The sequence below is a fragment of the Salmo trutta genome, chromosome 8 (genome assembly GCF_901001165.1).
Source record: "Salmo trutta chromosome 8, fSalTru1.1, whole genome shotgun sequence".
Taxonomy (NCBI): Eukaryota; Metazoa; Chordata; class Actinopteri; order Salmoniformes; family Salmonidae; genus Salmo; species Salmo trutta.
In genome coordinates, this window is record NC_042964.1 from 192,828 (window position 1) to 215,348 (window position 22,521).

General features: G+C 44.6%; 1 protein-coding gene across 1 annotated transcript; it reads right to left on the minus strand.

Annotated features, from left to right (window-relative positions):
• Positions 1-424: 424 nt before the first annotated feature.
• eif4e2rs1 (eukaryotic translation initiation factor 4E family member 2 related sequence 1) lies at positions 425-22,287 on the minus strand. The gene is made up of 8 exons (XM_029759651.1): positions 21,891-22,287; positions 17,421-17,505; positions 14,493-14,627; positions 13,261-13,365; positions 5,545-5,593; positions 3,355-3,458; positions 595-731; positions 425-490 (listed from the first exon to the last, which is right to left on the minus strand). Exons 1-8 carry the CDS (start codon positions 21,905-21,907, stop codon positions 451-453), a joined length of 672 nt encoding a protein of 223 aa, XP_029615511.1. The 5' UTR covers positions 21,908-22,287; the 3' UTR covers positions 425-450.
• Positions 22,288-22,521: the final 234 nt, after the last annotated feature.

The following is a 22,521-nucleotide window of genomic DNA, read 5'->3' on the forward strand; positions in this document are numbered from 1 at the left end:
GAGAGAGACAGAAAAAGAGAGAGAGAGAGACAGAAAAGAGAGAGAGAGAGACAGAAAAGGAGAGAGAGAGAGAGACAGAGATGCCGAGAGAGATGCCGAGAGAGAGGAGACAGAGAGTGTGACAGAGAGAGGAGACAGAGAGAGGAGACAGAGAGAGTGTGACAGAGAGAGTGTGACAGAGAGAGTGTGACAGAGAGAGTGTGACAGAGAGAGTGTGACAGAGAGAGTGTGACAGAGAGAGTGTGACAGAGAGAGTGTGACAGAGAGAGGAGACAGAGAGAGGAGACAGAGAGAGGAGACAGAGAGAGGAGACAGAGAGAGGAGACAGAGAGAGGAGACAGAGAGAGGAGACAGAGAGAGGAGACAGAGAGAGTCATGTTATCGTCCATGAGGAAACAGTATAACTCCAGGAGAAACGGTCAGGTGGGTTTGCCTCTCTTCCGTCTCTCTTCACAGGGTGATCTTTGTGTTGCGGAAGCTGGAATTATCCCTAAAAAGAAAACGCACAGATCAATATAAAAAAAGTTTGAATTATCTATAGAGATAACACAGTGAGTGGTCGTGTGTACACGATAGTGGGAGTGCGAATCGTACTTCAGGCTGTCGTTGTGTGTCTTGTACTCCATGATGGTGTTGGGAGGGAGGTTCAGGACGCGGCGAAGAGTGTCTCGGATTCTAGATGTCGTCACCTGATCGCTGGCCGTCTTATTCCATATAGACAGGATGTCTTCCTAGACACACACACACACACACACACACACACACACACACACACACACACACACACACACACACACACACACACACACACACACACACACACACACACACACACACACACACACACACACGTGAGTGAGGCTGAATCTCTAACCGAACACTTTGAACACTCGATATGCGCGTTCAGTCAATCTGAAATGCTAGTTGTCGAGTCATCGAGGGCTCCACCGCAACCTTTGGAAGCCTCTTCATCGACTGGGAATCCTTTGCCAACTTCGTACCCTTGGCAACAAGTTCACCCCAACAATTTCAGCACCTCATTTAGTCACAACTACTTTACCCTCAAAAATAGTAAAATAAGTCAACAGAAAACAAGTCGCAATTTTTCATCCAGCTAAGGAGTTTAGCGCTTGAATGAGCCGTATTTCTGATTAATGTACACGAAAACCTGTCCATTACATTAGCTTGCTAGCTAGCTGTAAGCCTGAGCCAGCCTCGTCATCTTCTCATTACATTAGTTTGCTAGCTAGCTGTAAGCCTGAGCCAGCCTGTTCATATTCCCATTACATTAGCTTGCTAGCTAGCTGTAAGCCTGAGCCAGCCTGTTCATATTCCCATTACATTAGCTTGCTAGCTAGCTGTAAGCCTGAGCCAGCCTCGTCATCTACCCATTACATTAGCTTGCTAGCTAGCTGTAAGCCTGAGCCAGCCTGTTCATATTCCCATTACATTAGCTTGCTAGCTAGCTGTAAGCCTGAGCCAGCCTGTTCATATTACCATTACATTAGCTTGCTAGCTAGCTGTAAGCCTGAGCCAGCCTGTTCATATTCCCATTACATTAGCTTGCTAGCTAGCTGTAAGCCTGAGCCAGCCTGTTCATATTCCCATTACATTAGCTTGCTAGCTAGCTGTAAGCCTGAGCCAGCCTCGTCATCTTCCCATTACATTAGCTTGCTAGCTAGCTGTAAGCCTGAGCCAGCCTGTTCATACTCCCATTACATTAGCTTGCTAGCTAGCTGTAAGCCTGAGCCAGCCTCGTCATCTTCCCATTACATTAGCTTGCTAGCTAGCTGTAAGCCTGAGCCAGCCTGTTCATATTCCCATTACATTAGCTTGCTAGCTAGCTGTAAGCCTGAGCCAGCCTGTTCATATTCCCATTACATTAGCTTGCTAGCTAGCTGTAAGCCTGAGCCAGCCTGTTCATATTCCCATTACATTAGCTTGCTAGCTAGCTGTAAGCCTGAGCCAGCCTCGTCATCTTCCCATTACATCAGCAATCCATCACTCTCCTTGGTCAAATAGCTCTTACACACCCTGGAGGTGTGTTTTGGGTCATTGTCCTGTTGAAAAACAAATGATAGACCTACTAAGCCCAAACCAGATGGGATGGCATATCGCTGCAGAATGCTGTGGTAGCCATGCTGGTTAAATGTGCCTTGAATTCTAAATAATTCACAGTGTTACCAGAAAAGCACCCCCACACCACCAAGCTTCACACCCCCACACCCAAGCTTCACACCACCACACCCGCGTCTCACAAAGACACGACGGTTGGAACCAAAACTCTCAAATTTGGACTCATCAGACCAAAAAGACAGATTTCCACCAGCTAATGTCCATTGTTCGTGTTTCTTGGCCCAAGCAAGTCTCTTCTTCTTATTGGTGTCCTTTAGTAGTGGTTTCTTTGCAGCAATTTGACCATGAAGGCCTGATTCACACAGTCTCCTCTGAACAGTTGATGTTGAGATGTGTCTGTTACTTGAACTCTGTGAAACATTTATTTGGGCTGCAATTTCTGAGGCTGGTAACTCTAATGAACTTATCCTCTGCAGCAGAAGTAACTCTGGGTCTTCCTTTCCTGTGGTGGTCCTCATGAGAGCCAGCTTCATCATAGCGCTTGATGGTTTTTGCGACTGCACTTGACAAAACTATCATTTTCCGGATTGACTGACCTTCATGTCTTAAGGTAATGATGGACTGTCATTTCTCTTTGCTTATTTGAGCTGTTCTTGCCATAATATGGACATGGTCTTTTACCAAATAAGGCAATGTTCTGTCACAACACAACTGATTGGCTCAAACACATTAAGGAAAGAAATTCAACAAAGTAACAAGGCACACCTGTTAATTGAAAAGCATTCCAGGTGACTACCTCATGAAGCTAGTTGAGAGAATGCCAAGAGTGTGCAAAGCTGTCATCAAGGCAAAGGGTGGCTACTATAAAGAATCTCAAATATAACATATTTTTGGATTTGTTTAACACTTTTTTGGTTACTACATGATTCCATATGTGTTATTTCATAGTTTTGATGTCTTCACTATTATTCTACAATGTAGAAAATAGTAATAATTAAGAAAAACCCTGGAATGAGTAGGTGTGTCCAAACTTTTGACTGGTACTGTAGTTGCACATATTTTGTACAACTTTCTCACTGTCTATCGGAGGAGCCTATGCCTCCGTCTTTGCCCCAGGTCCCAAGTGCCCGTTTTGGTCCCAAAAAACTTTGTGATCACTATCAGCAAGTGGCCAATCGATAAAGGGCTTAGGGCCCAAGAGATTCAGCCTGTGTGTGTGTGTGTGTGTGTGTGTGTGTGTGTGTGTGTGTGTGTGTGTGTGTGTGTGTGTGTGTGTACCTGGAAGCGTATAGAGACCACCACCCCACAGATCTCCTCTCCCACCATGAACTGTTCTCCCAACATGGCCAGAATAATGTTCTCCCAGAACCTGCTGGCCAGACCTGTCAACAACAACAATATTAACAACATGGCCAGAATAATGTTCTCCCAGAACCTGCTGGCCAGACCTGTCAACAACAACAATATTAACAACATGGCCAGAATAATGTTCTCCCAGAACCTGCTGGCCAGACCTGTCAACAACAACAATATTAACAACATGGCCAGAATAATGTTCTCCCAGAACCTGCTGGCCAGACCTGTCAACAACAACAATATTAACAACATGGCCAGAATAATGTTCTCCCAGAACCTGCTGGCCAGACCTGTCAACAACAACAATATTAACAACATGGCCAGAATAATGTTCTCCCAGAAGCTGCTGGCCAGACCTGTCAACAACAACAATATTAACATGGCCAGAATAATGTTCTCCCAGAACCTGCTGGCCAGACCTGTCAACAACAACAATATTAACAACATGGCCAGAATAATGTTCTCCCAGAAGCTGCTGGCCAGACCTGTCAACAACAACAATATTAACAACATGGCCAGAATAATGTTCTCCCAGAAGCTGCTGGCCAGACCTGTCAACAACAACAATATTAACAACATGGCCAGAATAATGTTCTCCCAGAATCTGCTGGCCAGACCTGTCAACAACAACAATATTAACAACATGGCCAGAATAATGTTCTCCCAGACCGGTCATCAACACAGTCAGAACAATATTAAAAGGCAGGTTTAAATTAGAGATCAGAACGCTAATAGGAGGTTTAGAATGTTAAAAGGATGTTTGGGCTCCCGAGTGACACAGCAGTCTAAGGCGCTGCATCTCAGTGCTGGAGGCGTCACTACAGACCCTGGTTCAGCGGTCTAAGGCGCTGCATCTCAGTGCTGGAGGCGTCACTACAGACCCTGGTCCAGCGGCTGGAGGCGTCACTACAGACCCTGGTCCAGCGGCTGGAGGCGTCACTACAGACCCTGGTTCAGCGGTCTAAGGCACTGCATCTCAGTGCTGGAGGCGTCACTACAGACCCTGGTTCAGCGGTCTAAGGCACTGCATCTCAGTGTTGAGGCGTCACTACAGACCCTGGTTCAGTGGTCTAAGGCACTGCATCTCAGTGTTGAGGCGTCACTACAGACCCTGGTTCAGCGGTCTAAGGCACTGCATCTCAGTGCTAGAGGCGTCACTACAGACCCTGGTTCAGTGGTCTAAGGCACTGCATCTCAGTGCTAGAGGCGTCACTACAGACCCTAATTCAGCGGTCTAAGGCACTGCATCTCAGTGTTGAGGCGTCACTACAGACCCTGGTTCAGTGGTCTAAGGCACTGCATCTCAGTGCTGGAGGCGTCACTACAGACACCCTGGTTCGAATCCAAGCTGTATCACAACCGGCTGTGATTGGGAGTCCCATAGGGTGGCACACAATTGGCCCAGCGTCGTCCGTGCTTGGCCGGTGTAGGCAGTCATTGTAAATAAGAATTTGTTCTTAATTTGTTCCTAGTTAAATAAAGGTGACATTTAGAATATTAAATGGATGTTTAGAATGTTAAAGATGGACCGTTTTTCGTGCCCAAAGTCTAACTCCGCCTCTTTCTAAATGTTTTAATAGAAATGGGGTGTGGCTTTGGTGCTTCATTGATGTGTCATTCTGGTCATGCGTGCCGTGACTGGCCACTGTAGCCAGTAACTCCTCCAGTATGTGTTGACGCCATTTCAAAGGATTGGTTTTTGGATGGAAGCTGTAGAGATCAGTAAGAAATGGCACTTCTGTAGCTAAATCAATGATTTTTTTTTTTATCAGTATTAAATGACCTGGTATGATGGTACATCATAGAGATAGATAGAGGACTCCTCTTTATATCTGTGCCATTATAGTGTCTGTGACATCATGGGCAGCTCCACTGATGCTACCCATAGGAATCCAGTTGACTGAGATGGCAGAAGCCCTCAATGGCTAAAACAACCTTTGGCCACAAGAAGCTTCTATCATTCTCTATGTAGAGCACTGATCAGTTAAGTTGTTATTTTGGCGTTTTTTCCCAAAGTCGACATTTAAAAAGGGAGGTTTAGAGGGAAAAAAAGCGAACAGGTTGCGCAGCCTGAGCCTAATAATAATAATAATAATAATAAAAACTACAGACCTTTTCGTAGCCTGATGATCCACTTCCCCCCGTTCTTATTAGCTTCATCCTGGAGGGTTACACACAAAGATACAGTTCTTATTAGCTTCATCCTGGAGGGTTACACACAAAGATACAGTTCTTATTAGCTTCATCCTGGAGGGTTACACACAAAGATACAGTTCTTATTAGCTTCATCCTGGAGGGTTACACACAAAGATACAGTTCTTATTAGGTTCATCCTGGAGGGTTACACACAAAGATACAGTTCTTATTAGCTTCATCCTGGAGGGTTACACACAAAGATACAGTTCTTATTAGCTTCATCCTGGAGGGTTACACACAAAGATACAGTTCTTATTAGCTTCATCCTGGAGGGTTACACACAAAGATACAGTTCTTATTAGCTTCATCCTGGAGGGTTACACACAAAGATACAGTTGAAGTCGGAAGTTTACATACACCTTAGCCAATACATTTAAACTCACTTTTCACAATTCCTGACATTTAATCTCAGTAAGAATTCCCTGTTTTAGGTCAGTTAGGATCACCACTTTATTTTAAGAACGTGAAATGTCAGAATAATAGTAGAGAGAATTATTTATTTCAGCTTTTATTTCTTTCATCACATTCCCAGTGGGTCAGAAGTTTAGATACACTCAATTAGTATTTAGTATCATTGCCTTTAAATTGTTTAACTTGGGTCAAACGTTTCTGGTAGCCTTCCACAAGCTTCCCACAATAAGTTGGGTGAATTTTGGCCCATTCCTCCTGACAGAGCTGGTGTACCTGAGTCAGGTTAGTAGGCCTTCTTGCTCACACACACTATTTCAGTTCTGCCCACAAATGTTCTATAGGATGGAGGTCAGGGCTTTGTGATGGCCGCTCCAATACCTTGACTTTGTTGTCCTTAAGCCATTTTGCCACAACTTTGGAAGTATGCTTGGGGTCATTGTACATTTGGAAGACCCATTGGCGACCGAGCTTTAACTTCCTGACTGATGTCTTGAGATGTTGCTTCCATATATCAACATAATTATCCTTCCTCATGATGCCATCTGTTTTGTGAAGTGCACCAGTCCCTCCTGCAGCAAAGCACCCCCACAACATGATGCTGCTACCCCCGTGCTTCACAGTTGGGATGGTGTTCTTCGGTTTGCAAGCCTCCCCCTTTTCCTCCAAACATACCAAGTCATTATGGCCAAACAGTTCTATTTTTGTTTCATCAGACCAGAGGACCTTTCTCCAAAAAGTACAATCTTTGTCCCCATGTGCAGTTGCAAACCTTAGTTTGGCTTTTTTATGGCGGTTTTGGAGCAGCGGCTTCTTCCTTGCTGAGCGGCCTTTCAGGTTATGTCGTTATAGGACTCGTTTTACTGTGGATATAGATACTTTTGTACCTGTTTCCTCCAGCATCTTCACAAGGTCTTTTGCTGTTGTTCTGGGATTGATTTGCACTTTTCGCACCAAAGTACGTTCATCTCTAGGAGACAGAACGCGTCTCCTTCCTGAGCGGTATGATGGCTGCGTGGTCCCATGGTGTTTATACTTGCGTACTATTGTTTGTACAGATGAACGTGGTACTTTCAGGCGTTTGGAAATTGCTCCCAAGGATGAACCAGACTTGTGGAGGTCTACAATATTTTTTCTGAGGTCTTTGCTGATTTCCTTTGATTTTTCCCACGATGTCAAGGAAAGAGGCACTGAGTTTGAAGGTAGGCCTTGAAATACATCCACAGGTACACCTCCAATTGACTCAAATGATGTCAATTAGCCTATCAGAAGCTTCTAAAGCCATAACATTTCCTGGAATTTTCCAAGCTGTTTAAAGGCACAGTCAACTTAGTGTACGTAAACTTCTGACCCACTGGAATTGTGATACAGTGAATTATAAGTGAAATAATCTGTCAGTAAACAATTCTTGGAAAATGACTTGTGTCATGCACAAAGTAGATGTCCGAACCGACTTGCCAAAACTATAGTTTGTTAACAAGAAATTTGTGGAGTGGTTGAAAAATGAGTTTTAATGACTCCAACCTAAGTGAATGTAAACTTCCGACTTCAACTGTGCATACCAAAAGGTATCGTTATAGGTATGGTTATAGTGGATGGGAGGCGATCATGCTGATGGACTGACTTGACCATCTTACATACATCACACACAGTGAATACTGTTGGAGACTGACTTGAACCAGTTTTAATATGTTTACTAGTAGCCATCGAAGTATTAATTATTGTGTTATGGGTTGGATGGAATGGTCTATGTGCATTGTATTTGGGCAGAGGGGAAGGGGGCCTGTCTCTGAGGACAAGAACGATAAAGGTTGAATAGAAGGCATTTGTATAGAGAGATAGTGTTGTAGAACAGTAATTACAATCCATCTTATATCTGTACTTGTTTAGTTTACATGGCGCCTTCGGAAAGTATTCAGACCCCTTCTCCACATTTTGTTACGTTACAGCCTTATTCGAAAATGGATTAAAAATAAAGAAATCCTCAATCTACACACAATACCCCATAATGACACCACAATACCCCATAATGACACCACAATACCCCATAATGACACCACAATACCCCATAATGACAAAGCAAAAACAGGTTGAGCCATTTTTGCTAAATAATAAAAATCTAAACAGAAATACCTTATTTACATGAATTCAGACCCTTTACTATGACACTCGAAACTGAGCTCAGGTGCATCCATGTATGGAGTAAAAGCACATTATATTCTTTAGGAATGTAGTTGAGTAAAAGTTTTCAAAAATATAAACAGCGAAGTTAATCTAATCTTATATCTAATTTTATTAGTCACATGCACTGAATACAACAGGTGTAGTAGACCTCACAGTGAGACGCTGAATACAACAGGTGTAGTAGACCTCACAGTGAAACGCTGAATACAACAGGTGTAGTAGACCTCACAGTGAAACGCTGAATACAACAGGTGTAGTAGACCTCACAGTGAAACGCTGAATACAACAGGTGTAGTAGACCTCACAGTGAAACGCTGAATACAACAGGTGTAGTAGACCTCACAGTGAAACGCTGAATACAACAGGTGTAGTAGACCTCACAGTGAAACGCTGAATACAACAGGTGTAGTAGACCTCACAGTGAAACGCTGAATACAACAGGTGTAGTAGACCTCACAGTGAAACGCTGAATACAACAGGTGTAGTAGACCTCACAGTGAAACGCTGAATACAACAGGTGTAGTAGACCTCACAGTGAACGCTGAATACAACAGGTGTAGTAGACCTCACAGTGAAACGCTGAATACAACAGGTGTAGTAGACCTCACAGTGAAACGCTGAATACAACAGGTGTAGTAGACCTCACAGTGAAACGCTGAATACAACAGGTGTAGTAGACCTTACAGTGAAATGCTGTGAATCATCTCCTTTGTCTTGATCACGTTGAGGGAGAGGTTGTTGTCCTGGCACCACACGGTCAGGTCTCTGACCTCCTCTCTATAGGCTGTCTCATCGTTGTCGGTGATCAGGCCTACCACTGTTGTGCCATCAGCAAAGTTAATGGTGTTGGAGTCGTGCCTGGCCGTGCAATCATGGGTGAACAGGGAGTACAGCTTTTTTCCATCTACGTAACATTGCAAAAATCAGAAACTTTCTGTCCAAAAATGACGCAGAAAAATTAATCCATGCTTTTGTTACTTCTAGGCTCGACTACTGCAATGCTCTACTTTCCGGCTACCCGGATAAAGCACTAAACAAACTTCAGTTAGTGCTAAATACGGCTGCTAGAATCCTGACTAGAACCAAAAAATTTGATCATATTACTCCAGTGCTAGCTTCCCTACACTGGCTTCCTGTTAAGGCAAGGGCTGATTTCAAGGTTTTACTGCTAACCTACAAAGCATTACATGGGCTTGCTCCTACCTATCTTTCCGATTTGGTCCTGCCGTACATACCTACACGTACGCTACGGTCACAAGACGCAGGCCTCCTAATTGTCCCTAGAATTTCTAAGCAAACGGCTGGAGGTAGGGCTTTCTCCTATAGAGCTCCATTTTTATGGAATGGTCTGCCTACCCATGTGAGAGACGCAGACTCAGTCTCAACCTTTAAGTCTTTACTGAAGACTTATCTCTTCAGTAGGTCCTATGATTAAGTATAGTCTGGCCCAGGAGTGTGAAGGTGAACGGAAAGGCTGGAGCAACGAACCGCCCTTGCTGTCTCTGCCTTGTCGGTTCCCCTCTTCCCACTGGGATTCTCTGCCTCTAACCCTTTTACAGGGGCTGAGTCACTGACTTACTGGTGTTCTTCCATGCCGTCCATGGGAGGGGTGCGTCACTTGAGTAGGTTGAGCCACTGACGTGGTCTTCCTGTCTGGGTTGGCGCCCCCCCCTTGGGTTGTGCCGTGGCAGACATCTTTGTGGGCTATACTCGGCCTTGTCTTCGGACGGTAAGTTGGTGGTTGTAGATATCCCTCTAGTGGTGTGGGGGCTGTGCTTTGGCAAAGTGGGTGGGGTTATATCCTGCCTGTTTGGCCCTGTCCGGGGGTATCATCGGATGGGGCCACAGTGTCTTCTGATCCCTCCTGTCTCAGCCTCCAGTATTTATGCTGCAGTAGTTTATGTGTCGGGGGGCTAGGGTCAGTCTGTTACATCTGGAGTATTCTCTTGTCTTATCCAGTGTCCTGTGTGAATGTAAATATGCTCTCTCTAATTCTCTCTTTATTTCTTTCTTTCTTTCTTTCTTTCTCTCGGAGGACCTGAGCCCTAGGACTACCTGGCATGATGACTCCTTGCTGTCCCCAGTCCACCTGGCCATGCTGCTGCTCCAGTTTCAACTGTTCTGCCTGCGGCTACGGAACCCTGACCTGTTCACCGGACGTGCTTGTTGCACCCTCGACAATTACTATGATTATTATTATTTGACCATGCTGGTCATTTACGAACATTTTAACATCTTGACCATGTTCTGTTATAATATCCACCCGGCACAGCCAGAAGAGGACTGGCCACCCCTCATAGACTGGTTCCTCTCTAGGTTTCTTCCTAGGTTTTTGGCCTTTCTCAGGAGTTTTTCCTAGGGAGTTTTTCCCAGCCACCGTGCTTCTTTCACATGCATTGCTTGCTGTTTGGGGTTTTAGGCTGGGTTTCTGTACAGCACTTTGAGATTTCAGCTGATGTACGAAGGGCTATATAAATAAATTTGATTTGATTTGATTTGATTTTGATTTACAGGAGGGGACTGAGCACGCACCCCTGAGGGGTCCCCGTGTTGAGGCTCAGCGTGGCGGATGTGTTGTTACCTACCCTTACCACCTGGGGGCGGCCCATCAGGAAGTCCAGGATCCAGTTGCAGAGGGAGGTGTTTAGTCTCAGGGTCCTTAGCTTATTGATGAGCTTTGAGGGCACTATGGTGTTGAACGCTGAGCTGTTGTCAATGAACAGCATTCTCACATATCTAGGTGGGAAAGGGCAGTGTGGACTGTAGTAGAGATTGCATCATCTGTGGATCTGTTGGGCAGTATGCAAATTGAAGTGGGTCTAGGGTTTCTGGGATAATGGTGTTGATGTGAGCCATGACCAACCTTTCAAAGCACTTCATGGCTACAGACGTGAGTGCTACGGGTCGGTAGTCATTTAGGCAGGTTACCTTTGTGTTCTTGGGCACAGGGACTATGGTGGTCTGCTTAAAACATGTTGGTATTATAGACTCAGACAGGGAGAGGTTGAAAATGTCAGTGAAGACACTTGCCAGTAGGTCAGCACATGCTCGCATCGCAGTACACGTCCTGGTAATGTGTCTGGCCCTGCGGCCTTGTGAATGACGACCTATTTACATCGGCTGCGGAGAGCGTGATCACACAGTCTTCCGGTACAGCTGGTGTTCTCATGCATGTTTCAGTGTTATTTGCCTCGAAGCGAGCATAAAAAGTAGTTTAGCTCGCTTGGTAGGCTCGTGTCACTGGGCAGCTCTCGGCTGTGCTTCCCTTGTTGTCTGTAATGGTTTGTAGTCTGTTAAGTAGTACTTTAAAGTATCTGTACTTCAGTAGTTTTTGGGGGTAATTTAAACCACTGATCATACCCACGAAGACTCGAGTCTGTAATCGCTGCCAAAGGTTTTTCAACAAAGTACTGAGTAACGGGTCTGAATACTTATGTAAATGTTACTTTTGTTTTTTATTTTTTATTCATTACAAGAATGTTTAAAAACCTGTTTTTTGCCCTAACCCTAACCTGTTTTTACCCTAACCCTAACCTGTTTTTGCCCTTTGTCATTATGGGGTAGTGTGTAGGTAACAGCTGTATTCTAAAATGGATTAAATTGTTTCCCCCTTCAATCTACACAGAATATAAAATAACGACAAAGCAAAAACAGGTTTAAACATTTCTCCTAATTATTTAAACTGAAATACCCCATTTACATAAGTATTCAGACCCTTTACTCAGTACTTTGAAGCACCTTTGGCAGCGTTTACAGCCTTGAGTCTTTGGTACAACGCTACAAGCAAACCTGTATTTGGGGAGTTTCTCCCATTGTTCTCTGCAGATCCTTTCAAGCTCTGTCAGGTTGGATGGGGAGCGTTGCTGCACAGCTATTTTCAGGTCTCTCCAGAGATGTTTGATTGGGTTCAAGTCTGGGCTCTGGCTGGGCCACTCAAGGACATTCAGAGACTTGTCCCGAAGCCACTCCTGCGTTGTCTTGTGCTGTGTGCTTAGGGTCGTTGTCCTGTTGGAAGGTGAACCTTCGTCCCAGTCTGAGGTCCTGAGTGCTCTGGAGCAGGTTTATATCAAGGATCTCTCTGTACTTTGCTCTGTTCATCTTTCCCTCGATCCTGACTAGTCTCCCAGTCCCTGCCGCTGAAAAACATCCCCACAGCATGATGCTGCCACCACCATGCTTCACCGTAGGGATGGTGCCAGGTTTCCTCCAGATGTGATGCTTGGCATTCAGGCCAAAGAGTTCAATCTTGGTTTCATCAGACCAGAGAATATTGTTTATCATGGTCTGAGAGTCCTTTAGGTGTCTTTTGGCAAACTCCAAGCGGGCTGTCATGTGCCTTTTACTGAGGAGTGGCTTCCATCTGACCACTCTACCATAAAGGCCTGATTGGTGGAGTACTGCAGAGATTGTTGCCCTTCTGGAAGGTTCTCCCATCTCCACAGAGGAGCTCTGTCAGTGACCATCGGGTTTTTGGTCACCTCCCTGACCAAGGCCCTTCTCCCCCGATTGCTCAGTTTGGCCGGACGGCCAGCTCTAGGAAGTCTTGCTGGTTCCAAACTTCTTCCATTTAAGAATGATGGAGGACAATATGTTCTTGGGGACCTTCAATGCTGCAGAAATGTTTTGGTACCCTTCCCCAGATCTGTGCCTCGACACAATCCTGTCTCAGAGCTCTACGGACATTTCCTTCGACCTCATGGCTTGGATTTTTGCTGACATGCACTGTCAACTGTGGGAACTTATATATGCAGGTGTGTGCCTTTCCAAATCATGTCCAATCAGTTGAATTTACCACAGGTGGACTCCGATCAAGTTGTAGAAACATCTCAAGGATGATCAATGGAAACAGGATGCACCTGAGCTCAATTTAGAGTCTCATAGCAAAGGGTAGGTGTTAAAAACCTGTTTTCGCTTTGTCATTATGGGGTACTGTGTGTAGATTGAAAAAATAAATATTGAATCCATTATAGAATAAGGCTGTAACATAACAAAATGTGGAAAAAGTCAAGGGGTCTGAATACGTTGAAAGCACTGAATTACCTCCCACATGGGTTTGATTCCCTCTTTAAACAGGTGGAAATCAGAGTGTCCAGTCAGGTCCCCCGGTCGCACCAGGTGACTGTAGAACTTCCAGAACTGCTCCACCTGCCAACCAATCACAGGATTACAATATTAACCAATCACAGGATTACAATATCAACCAATCACAGAGTGTCCAGTCAGATCCCCTGGTCGCACCAGGTGACTGTAGAACTTCCAGAACTGCTCCACCTGCCAACCAATCACAGCACAAGACAATATCAACCAATCACAGAGTGTCCAGTCAGATCCCCCGGTCGCACCAGGTGACTGTAGAACTTCCAGAACTGCTCCACCTGCCAACGAATCACACGATTACAATATCAACCAATCACAGGATTACAATATCAACCAATCACAGGATTACAATATCAACCAATCACAGCACAAGAGGATAACATCAACTACATGATGCGTGTGTGTGTGTGTGTGTGTGTATATATGATGCGTGTTAGTGGTGTGTGTGTGTATATGATGCGTGTTAGTGGTGTGTGTGTGTGTATATGATGCGTGTTAGTGGTGTGTGTGTGTGTGTATGTATGATGCGTGTTAGTGGTGTGTGTGTGTGTGTGTATGATGCGTGTTAGTGGTGTGTGTGTGTGTATATGATGCGTGTTAGTGGTGTGTGTGTGTGCGTGTATGATGCGTGTTAGTGGTGTGTGTGTATATGATGCGTGTTAGTGGTGTGTGTGTGTATATGATGCGTGTTAGTGGTGTGTGTGTGTATATGATGCGTGTTAGTGGTGTGTGTGTGTATATGATGCGTGTTAGTGGTGTGTGTGTGTGTGTGTGTGTGTATGTATGATGCGTGTTAGTGGTGTGTGTGTGTGTGTATATGATGCGTGTTAGTGGTGTGTGTGTGTGTATGATGCGTGTTAGTGGTGTGTGTGTGTGTGTATATGATGCGTGTTAGTGGTGTGTGTGTGTGTATATATGATGCGTGTTAGTGGTGTGTGTGTGTATATGATGCGTGTTAGTGGTGTGTGTGTGTGTATGATGCGTGTTAGTGGTGTGTGTGTGTGTATGATGCGTGTTAGTGGTGTGTGTGTGTATATGATGCGTGTTAGTGGTGTGTGTGTGTATATGATGCGTGTTAGTGGTGTGTGTGTGTGTGTATGTATGATGCGTGTTAGTGGTGTGTGTGTGTGTGTATATATATGATGCGTGTTAGTGGTGTGTGTGTGTGTACTGACCGAGGCCACCGTGCCGATCTGTCTGATGTTCTGTTCATAACTCTGTGTGTTGGCGGGCCGGGACGGAGTCCTCCGAGAATACCACAAGGTATAGTTATACTGAAGAGGATGTTCTCCTGCTGCAGGACTCACCGTCTGATACACACACACACACACACACACACACACACACACACACACACACACACACACACACAGTATGAGGCATTAGATTCAACAGAGACATTATATGAGGCATTAGATTCAACACAGACATTATATGAGGCATTAGATTCAACACAGACATTAGATTCAACAGAGACAGTATGAGGCATTAGATTCAACACAGACATTATATGAGGCATTAGATTCAACACAGACATTAGATTCAACAGAGACAGTATGAGGCATTAGATTCAACACAGACATTATATGAGGCATTAGATTCAACACAGACAGTATGAGGCATTAGATTCAACAGAGACATTATACGAGGCATTAGATTCAACAGAGACATTATACGAGGCATTAGATTCAACAGAGACATTATACGAGGCATTAGATTCAACAGAGACATTATATGAGGCATTAGATTCAACAGAGACAGTATATGAGGCATTAGATTCAACAGAGACATTATATGAGGCATTAGATTCAACACAGACATATGAGGCATTAGATTCAACAGAGACATTAGATTCAACAGAGACATTATACGAGGCATTAGATTCAGAGACATTATATGAGGCATTAGATTCAACAGAGACAGTATACGAGGCATTAGATTCAACAGAGACAGTATGAGGCATTAGATTCAACAGAGACATTATATGAGGCATTAGATTCAACACAGAGACATTATATGAGGCATTAGATTCAAAAGAGACATTATATGAGGCATACATTTTAACAGTGATATTATATGAGGCATACATTTTAACAGTGACACAGGTTTAATCTGCAAGGAGAAAAATGAGATTGAATCATTTGGGTTCAAGTTAGAAGGAAGAGAGGTTGAGAACCAGACGGACTGATTGTCTAAACATCAGATACCATTGCTACTCCATTGGATATCAGTCTGAAAGTCGCTGTAAAAAATAATCTCCTGACGTATTTCACGTGATCAACAATACGTAAACAACAGAACGTCATCCAAAACGTGTTCCCAAGCAATCAGCCAGAACTGCTTGTAAAATGTGTTCCCAAGCAATCAGCCAGAACTGCTTGTAAAATGTGTTCCCAGGCAATCAGCCAGAACTGCTTGTAAAATGTGTTCCCAGGCAATCAGCCAGAACTGCTTGTAAAATGTGTTCTTAGGCAATCAGCCAGAACTGCTTGTAAAATGTGTTCTTAGGCAATCAGCCAGAACTGCTTGTAAAATGTGTTCCCAGGCAATCAGCCAGAGCTGCTTGTAAAATGCGTTCCCAGGCAATCAGCCAGAGCTGCTTGTAAAATGCATTCCCAGGCAATCAGCCAGAACTGCTTGTAAAATGTGTTCCCAGGCAATCAGCCAGAGCTGCTTGTAAAATGTGTTCCCAGGCAATCAGCCAGAGCTGCTTGTAAAATGTGTTCCCAGGCAATCAGCCAGAGCTGCTTGTAAAATGTGTTCCCAAGCAATCAGCCAGAACTGCTTGTAAAATGTGTTCCCAAGCAATCAGCCAGAACTGCTTGTAAAATGTGTTCCCAGGCAATCAGCCAGAACTGCTTGTAAAATGTGTTCCCAGGCAATCAGCCAGAACTGCTTGTAAAATGTGTTCCCAAGCAATCAGCCAAAACTGCTTGTAAAATGTGTCTGACGCTTAGTCTGTTTTTGGTCTGTGCTTCGGTTAAACTCGGCCACTGTTGACATATTGTGCAAGTCGCGTGCGAATTGAAAATACAAGCCAGAAATACAGGCCGCCGCACGCACACACAACTTCCTGCAATTCTACAGAAAATATGCCATTGTACACATTTTGCCATGAGGCTGAGCGAATTCAGCTGTTTTATAGCAAATTTTCAGCCATTATACACATTTTGCAATAGGGCAGAGGAAAATGTGCAGTTTCAAAGCTAATTAAAAAGGTCAAATATAGGTGTGGTTAGGGGTTAGGGTTGGGGGTTAGGGGTTGGGGGTTAGGGTTGGGATACGTGTGTTGACTGTGATAAAGGCACTGGATGAGGAGCTGTCTTGTTTGCTAAATAAACAAATGAGCCATAGAAGCACAGTGACATGGTGCATATAGCCATAGAAGCACAGTGGCCTGGTGCATATAGCCATAGAAGCACAGTGGCCTGGTGCATATAGCCATAGAAGCACAGTGGCCTGGTGCATATAGCCATAGAAGCACAGTGGCCTGGTGCATATAGCCATAGAAGCACAGTGACATGGTGCATATAGCCATAGAAGCATAGTGGCCTGGTGCATATAGCCATAGAAGCACAGTGGCCTGGTGCATATAGCCATAGAAGCACAGTGGACTGGTGCATATAGCCATAGAAGCACAGTGACATGCTTCAATGGAGTCATATTCAAGGCTTATTGGGGGTGTGGCTTTCAGTTAGTTATTTTTGGCAACCCATCCCATGAGAGTGAATGTCATTCCAGTTCACTGCTTGAATTCTCTCTGGTGTTTGTATGTTTGTATTTTTATCTAATGTCCCGTTTGGAACACTGACAAGTGGAGAGCATTAAATAAAAAATATTTTAACATGTTTTTGCTCAATCTGATTGGGTGGTTAGGTAGAGTCAATCTGATTGGGTGGTTAGATTGAGTCACCCTCAGATTCACCACAACAGGTGACACCGGCGTTGACAGAGGTCAGGGTTTTGGGAGGGACAGAGGTCAGGGTTTTGGGAGGGACAGAGGTCAGGGTTTTGGGAGGGACAGAGGTCAGGGTTTTGGGAGGGACAGAGGTCAGGGTTTTGGGAGGGGATTCACAGCGTATGCGTCTGGTGGTTCTGCGTACCTTGCGTCTGTTGTTGTTGATGGAGCCGTCTTCCTCCCGATTACAGACCGTCTCATCCTGGTCCTCTGTGTCGTCCTCTTTCAGACTGGGGGGAGAGAATATACACCCATTATACACCCTAACACTGCTGATACCCTGGGTCGTCATCTTTCAGACTGGGGGAGAGAATATACACCCATTATACACCCATTATACACCCTAACACTCCTGATACCCTGGGTCGTCATCTTTCAGACTGGGGGAGAGAATATACACCCATTATACACCCTAACACTGCTGATACCCTGGGTCGTCATCTTTCAGACTGGGGGAGAGAATATACACCCATTATACACCCATTATACACCATAACACTGCTGATCCCCTGGGTCGTCATCTTTAACGTGTGTATGTGTACACACACGGACAGCCAGTTAGCTGGATAGAGACCTGACCTCAACCCCATCGAACACCTTTGGGATTAATTGGAACGCCGACTGCGAGCCTAATCACCCAACATCACTAATGCTCTTGTGGCTGAATAGAAGCAAGTCCCCACAGCAATGTTCCAACATCTAGTGGAAAGCCTTCCCAGAAGGGAGGAGGCTGTTATAGCAGCAATGATCCAACATCTAGTGGAAAGCCTTCCCAGAAGAGTGGAGGCTGTTATAGCAGCAATGTACCAACATCTAGTGGAAAGCCTTCCCAGAAGAGTGGAGGCTGTTATAGCAGCAAAGGGGGACCAACATCTAGTGGAAAGCCTTCCCAGAAGAGAGTTGGCTGTTATAGCAGCAATGTTCCAACATCTAGTGGAAAGCCTTCCCAGAAGAGTGGAGGCTGTTATAGCAGCAATGTTCCAACATCTAGTGGAAAGCCTTCCCAGAAGAGTGGAGGCTGTTATAGCAGCAATGTACCAACATCTAGTGGAAAGCCTTCCCAGAAGAGAGGAGGCTGTTATAGCAGCAATATTAATGCCCATGAATGAGCAGGTGTCCACATATTAATGCCCATGAATGAGCAGGTGTCCACATATTAATGCCCATGAATGAGCAGGTGTCCACAAATTAATGCCCACTCCATGACCAACAGTAGGTGCACTCACACCCTTCCTATTTTATTCAGCTAAATTCAATTAATATTCTTAATGAAATCAGAAAATAAAATGACAGGACTTGACCATATCTTGTCAGATAAATGAACAAGCCTACAGTCTATATCATGGAGAATAGCCAGATAACATACAGTATCTAGTCTGATAAATGAACAAGTCTAGTCTATATCATAGCCAGATAACATACAGTATCTAGTCTGATAAATGAACAAGTCTACAGTCTATATCATGGAGAATAGCCAGATAACATACAGTATCTAGTCTGATAAATGAACAAGCCTACAGTCTATATCATGGAGAATAGCCAGATAACATACAGTATCTAGTCTGATAAATGAACAAGTCTACAGTCTATATCATAGCCAGATAACATACAGTATCTAGTCTGATAAATGAACAAGTCTACAGTCTATATCATAGCCAGATAACATACAGTATCTAGTCTGATAAATGAACAAGTCTACAGTCTATGTCATAGCCAGATAACATACAGTAGGACAACTCATTCCATTCTTATGAAATACATTTTCTTCATATCATGTTTCTTTAGACCTACCTAAAAGAAAGGATTTATTGTGGTGTATATTAAATGGATTTATTAGAATGTAGATGTTCCAAAAGGTGCATCAGCGGCTTGTCAGTGTGGAGAGCTGGAGATGGTAAACGTATTTATGTTAATTAAACGGTCAGATACCGTGATACCGGCAGTCTTTTGCATGACAATAACCGGCTGAAAAATTGTCATGACCGCCACTGCTGTCGTCTGAGGAGGAGACGGGACTTTTCATTTGGTTGTGGTGCTGTCGTCTGAGGAGGAGACGGGACTTTTCATTTGGTTGTGGTGCTGTCGTCTGAGACGGGACTTTTCATTTGGTTGTGGTGCTGTCGTCCACACCTGCTACTACCAGCAGCACTACACCTGCTACTACCAGCAGCACTACACCTGCTACTACCAGCAGCACTACACCTGCTACTACCAGCAGCACTACACCTGCTACTACCAGCAGCACTACACCTGCTACTACCAGCAGCACTACACCTGCTACTACCAGCAGCACTACACCTGCTACTACCAGCAGCACTACACCTGCTACTACCAGCAGCACTACACCTGCTACTACCAGCAGCACTACACCTGCTACTACCAGCAGCACTACACCTGCTACTACCAGCAGTACTACACCTGCTACTACCAGCAGTACTACACCTGCTACTACCAGCAGAACTACACCTGCTACTACCAGCAGTACTACACCTGTCGACGACAAGTTGTTCTGCTTCCACGAGCACATCCAAAGCTAGCATCAGTAATTCTACATGTGTTGTTAGCCCAGCTAGCATGGACACTGACAGTTGTGAATCTGATGTAGCCGAGAAGCTACTGCCCCCCTTACCCAGGAAAGCACCAAACAACAGACAAGGACGTTGGACCACTTAAGAGGCGCAAATATGATGAGATCTACATTGATTTGGGGTTCATGTATATTGGGAGTAGTACCTTTCCTCAGCCACACTGTGTTATATGTGCAAAAGTACCATCTCACAACTCGATGAAACCATCACTCTTAGACATTTAGAGACAAAACATGCTAATTTGAAAAATAAGCCACAGGAGTTGTTTGAGAGAGAATAAAGTCAACATTTGAGTAGTAAGACATGTATAAAAGCAACAGATACCATTAATAAGAAGGGGCTAGAAGCGTCTTATATGGTGAGCTACCGAGTGACTAGGACAGGCAAGCCCCATACTATTGTGGAGGACTTCATTCTTCCTGCTGCCGCGGATATGGCTGGGACAATGCTGGGCGTAAAGGCCAAAAAAACTATACAGACAATGCCTCCATCAAAACACTTTCACGACAGGAGATGTTTTGAAACAATTACTGGGTCGCATACAAGCCAGTGAATTCTGTGTTACAGATGGATGAGTCAGACATGGCAGGCCTGGGACAGCTCCAGGTATATGTCCGTTATGTTTATGGGGGGTCAATTAAGGAAGACATCCTCTTCAGGAGAGGATATTTTTAAAGTACTGGACAGCTTTGTGACATCAAATGAACTTTGGTGGTCAAGATGTGTTGGTATCTGTACTGATGGCACTACACAGTTAAATAAAGGTTAAATAAAAATGTTATAATATGTACTGATGGCGCAAAAGCCATGACAGGGAGACACAGTGGAGTGTTAACGCGTGTGCAAGCAGTTGTTCCCTACGCAACTTGGGTCCACTGCAGCATCCACAGAGAGGCTCTTGCTGCCAAGAAAATGCTTGACAGCTTGAAAGACGTTTTAGACACTACTTTGTTAAAGCAAGGTCCCTGAACTCCCGTGTATTTTCTGCATTATGCAATGATATGGGCAGCGACCATGTAACGCTTTTACTACATACAGAAGTGCGCTGGTTATTTATTTAACGAGGCAAGTCAGTTAAGAACAAATTCTTATGACGGCCTAGGAACAGTGGGTTAACTGCCTTGTTCAGGAGCAGAACAACAGATTTTTACCTTGTCAGCTCGGGGATTCAATCTAGCAACCTTTCGGTTACTGGCCCAACGCTCTAACCACTAGGCTACCTGGATCAAATTATTGACATGTCTTTTTGAATTGAGGAGCTTAAAGTTTTCTTTACTGACCATAATTTTCACTTGTCTGACCGCTTGCATGATGACGAGTTTCTCACACGACTGGCCTATCTGGGTGATTTTTTCTCTCTCACCTGAACTGTGGGTAGCTGCTAGCTAACGTTAGCTAAGTGGTGACTGTGGGTAGCTGCTAGCTAACGTTAGCTAAGTGGTGACTGTGGGTAGCTGCTAGCTAACGTTAGCTAAGTGGTGACTGTGGGTAGCTGCTAGCTAACGTTAGCTATGTGGTGACTGTGGGTAGCTGCTAGCTAACGTTAGCTAAGTGGTGACTGTGGGTAGCTGCTAGCTAACGTTAGCTAAGTGGTGACTGTGGGTAGCTGCTAGCTAACGTTAGCTAAGTGGTGACTGTGGGTAGCTGCTAGCTAACGTTAGCTAAGTGGTGACTGTGGGTAGCTGCTAGCTAACGTTAGCTAAGTGGTGACTGTGGGTAGCTGCTAGCTAACGTTAGCTAAGTGGTGACTGTGGGTAGCTGCTAGCTAATGTTGGCTAAGTGGTGACTGTGGGTAGCTGCTAGCTAACGTTAGCTAAGTGGTGACTGTGGGTAGCTGCTAGCTAACGTTAGCTAAGTGGTGACTGTGGGTAGCTGCTAGCTAACGTTAGCTAAGTGGCGACTGTGGGTTGCTGATAACTACCCACATTCACCACTTAGCTTACTAAATCAACCATAGCATCTTAATGAGTAGCTAACTACATTACAGAATGGGAACCATGGCTAGCACAGACGGGCAGACAACTTACTGTTCAAATTGGTTCATCTCAGCTTCGATCAGTCTTCTTCAGAGTAGCGAACCTCAGGACAACCTGGTTTGTTAAGGAGTTTCAAAGTTCCTAGATAATCGCTTTAATTAGCTAGCGGGCTAAACGTGTTTATTAGCTAGCTGGCTAAACGTGTTTATTAGCTAGCTGGCTAAACGTGTTTATTAGCTAGCTGGCTAAACGTGTTTATTAGCTAGCTGGCTAAGTTACCACGCCGGCTAAGTTACCTCGCCAACTAATTTCAAAACAAGCAAGATAGCTAGCTGCGTCTCTGCACAGTTCTACGTGTGAAGGCAAGCAGACGGGTCGGTGGATGGGACAAACAGAAAGAAGTCGAAGTCCTAAGCGAAACGCCCTTTGAATGCCCCAGCTCCGTTCATTACTCGAATGTATTGATGGATTGTTGGCGGCACACAATTGGCCCAGCGTCATCCGGGTTAGTGTTTGGCCGGGGTAGGCCGTCATTGTGAATAAGAATTTGTTCATAGTTGACTTGCCTAGTTAAATAAAGGTTAAATAAAAATCAGAATAACTGCAGTTGTATTACCACAAGATGGCGCTGTCTGTCATCAGAATAACAGCGAGGCTATTGCGATGGGTTGACGTTTTTGGG

Coding starts and splice junctions, on each gene's coding strand:
- eif4e2rs1 (XM_029759651.1), bottom strand. Junction 5,594..13,260: donor GAATCAAACCCATGTGGGAG/GTAATTCAGTGC, acceptor GTAACCCTCCAG/GATGAAGCTAATAAGAACGG. Junction 491..594: donor ACACACAACGACAGCCTGAA/GTACGATTCGCA, acceptor TTTTCTTTTTAG/GGATAATTCCAGCTTCCGCA.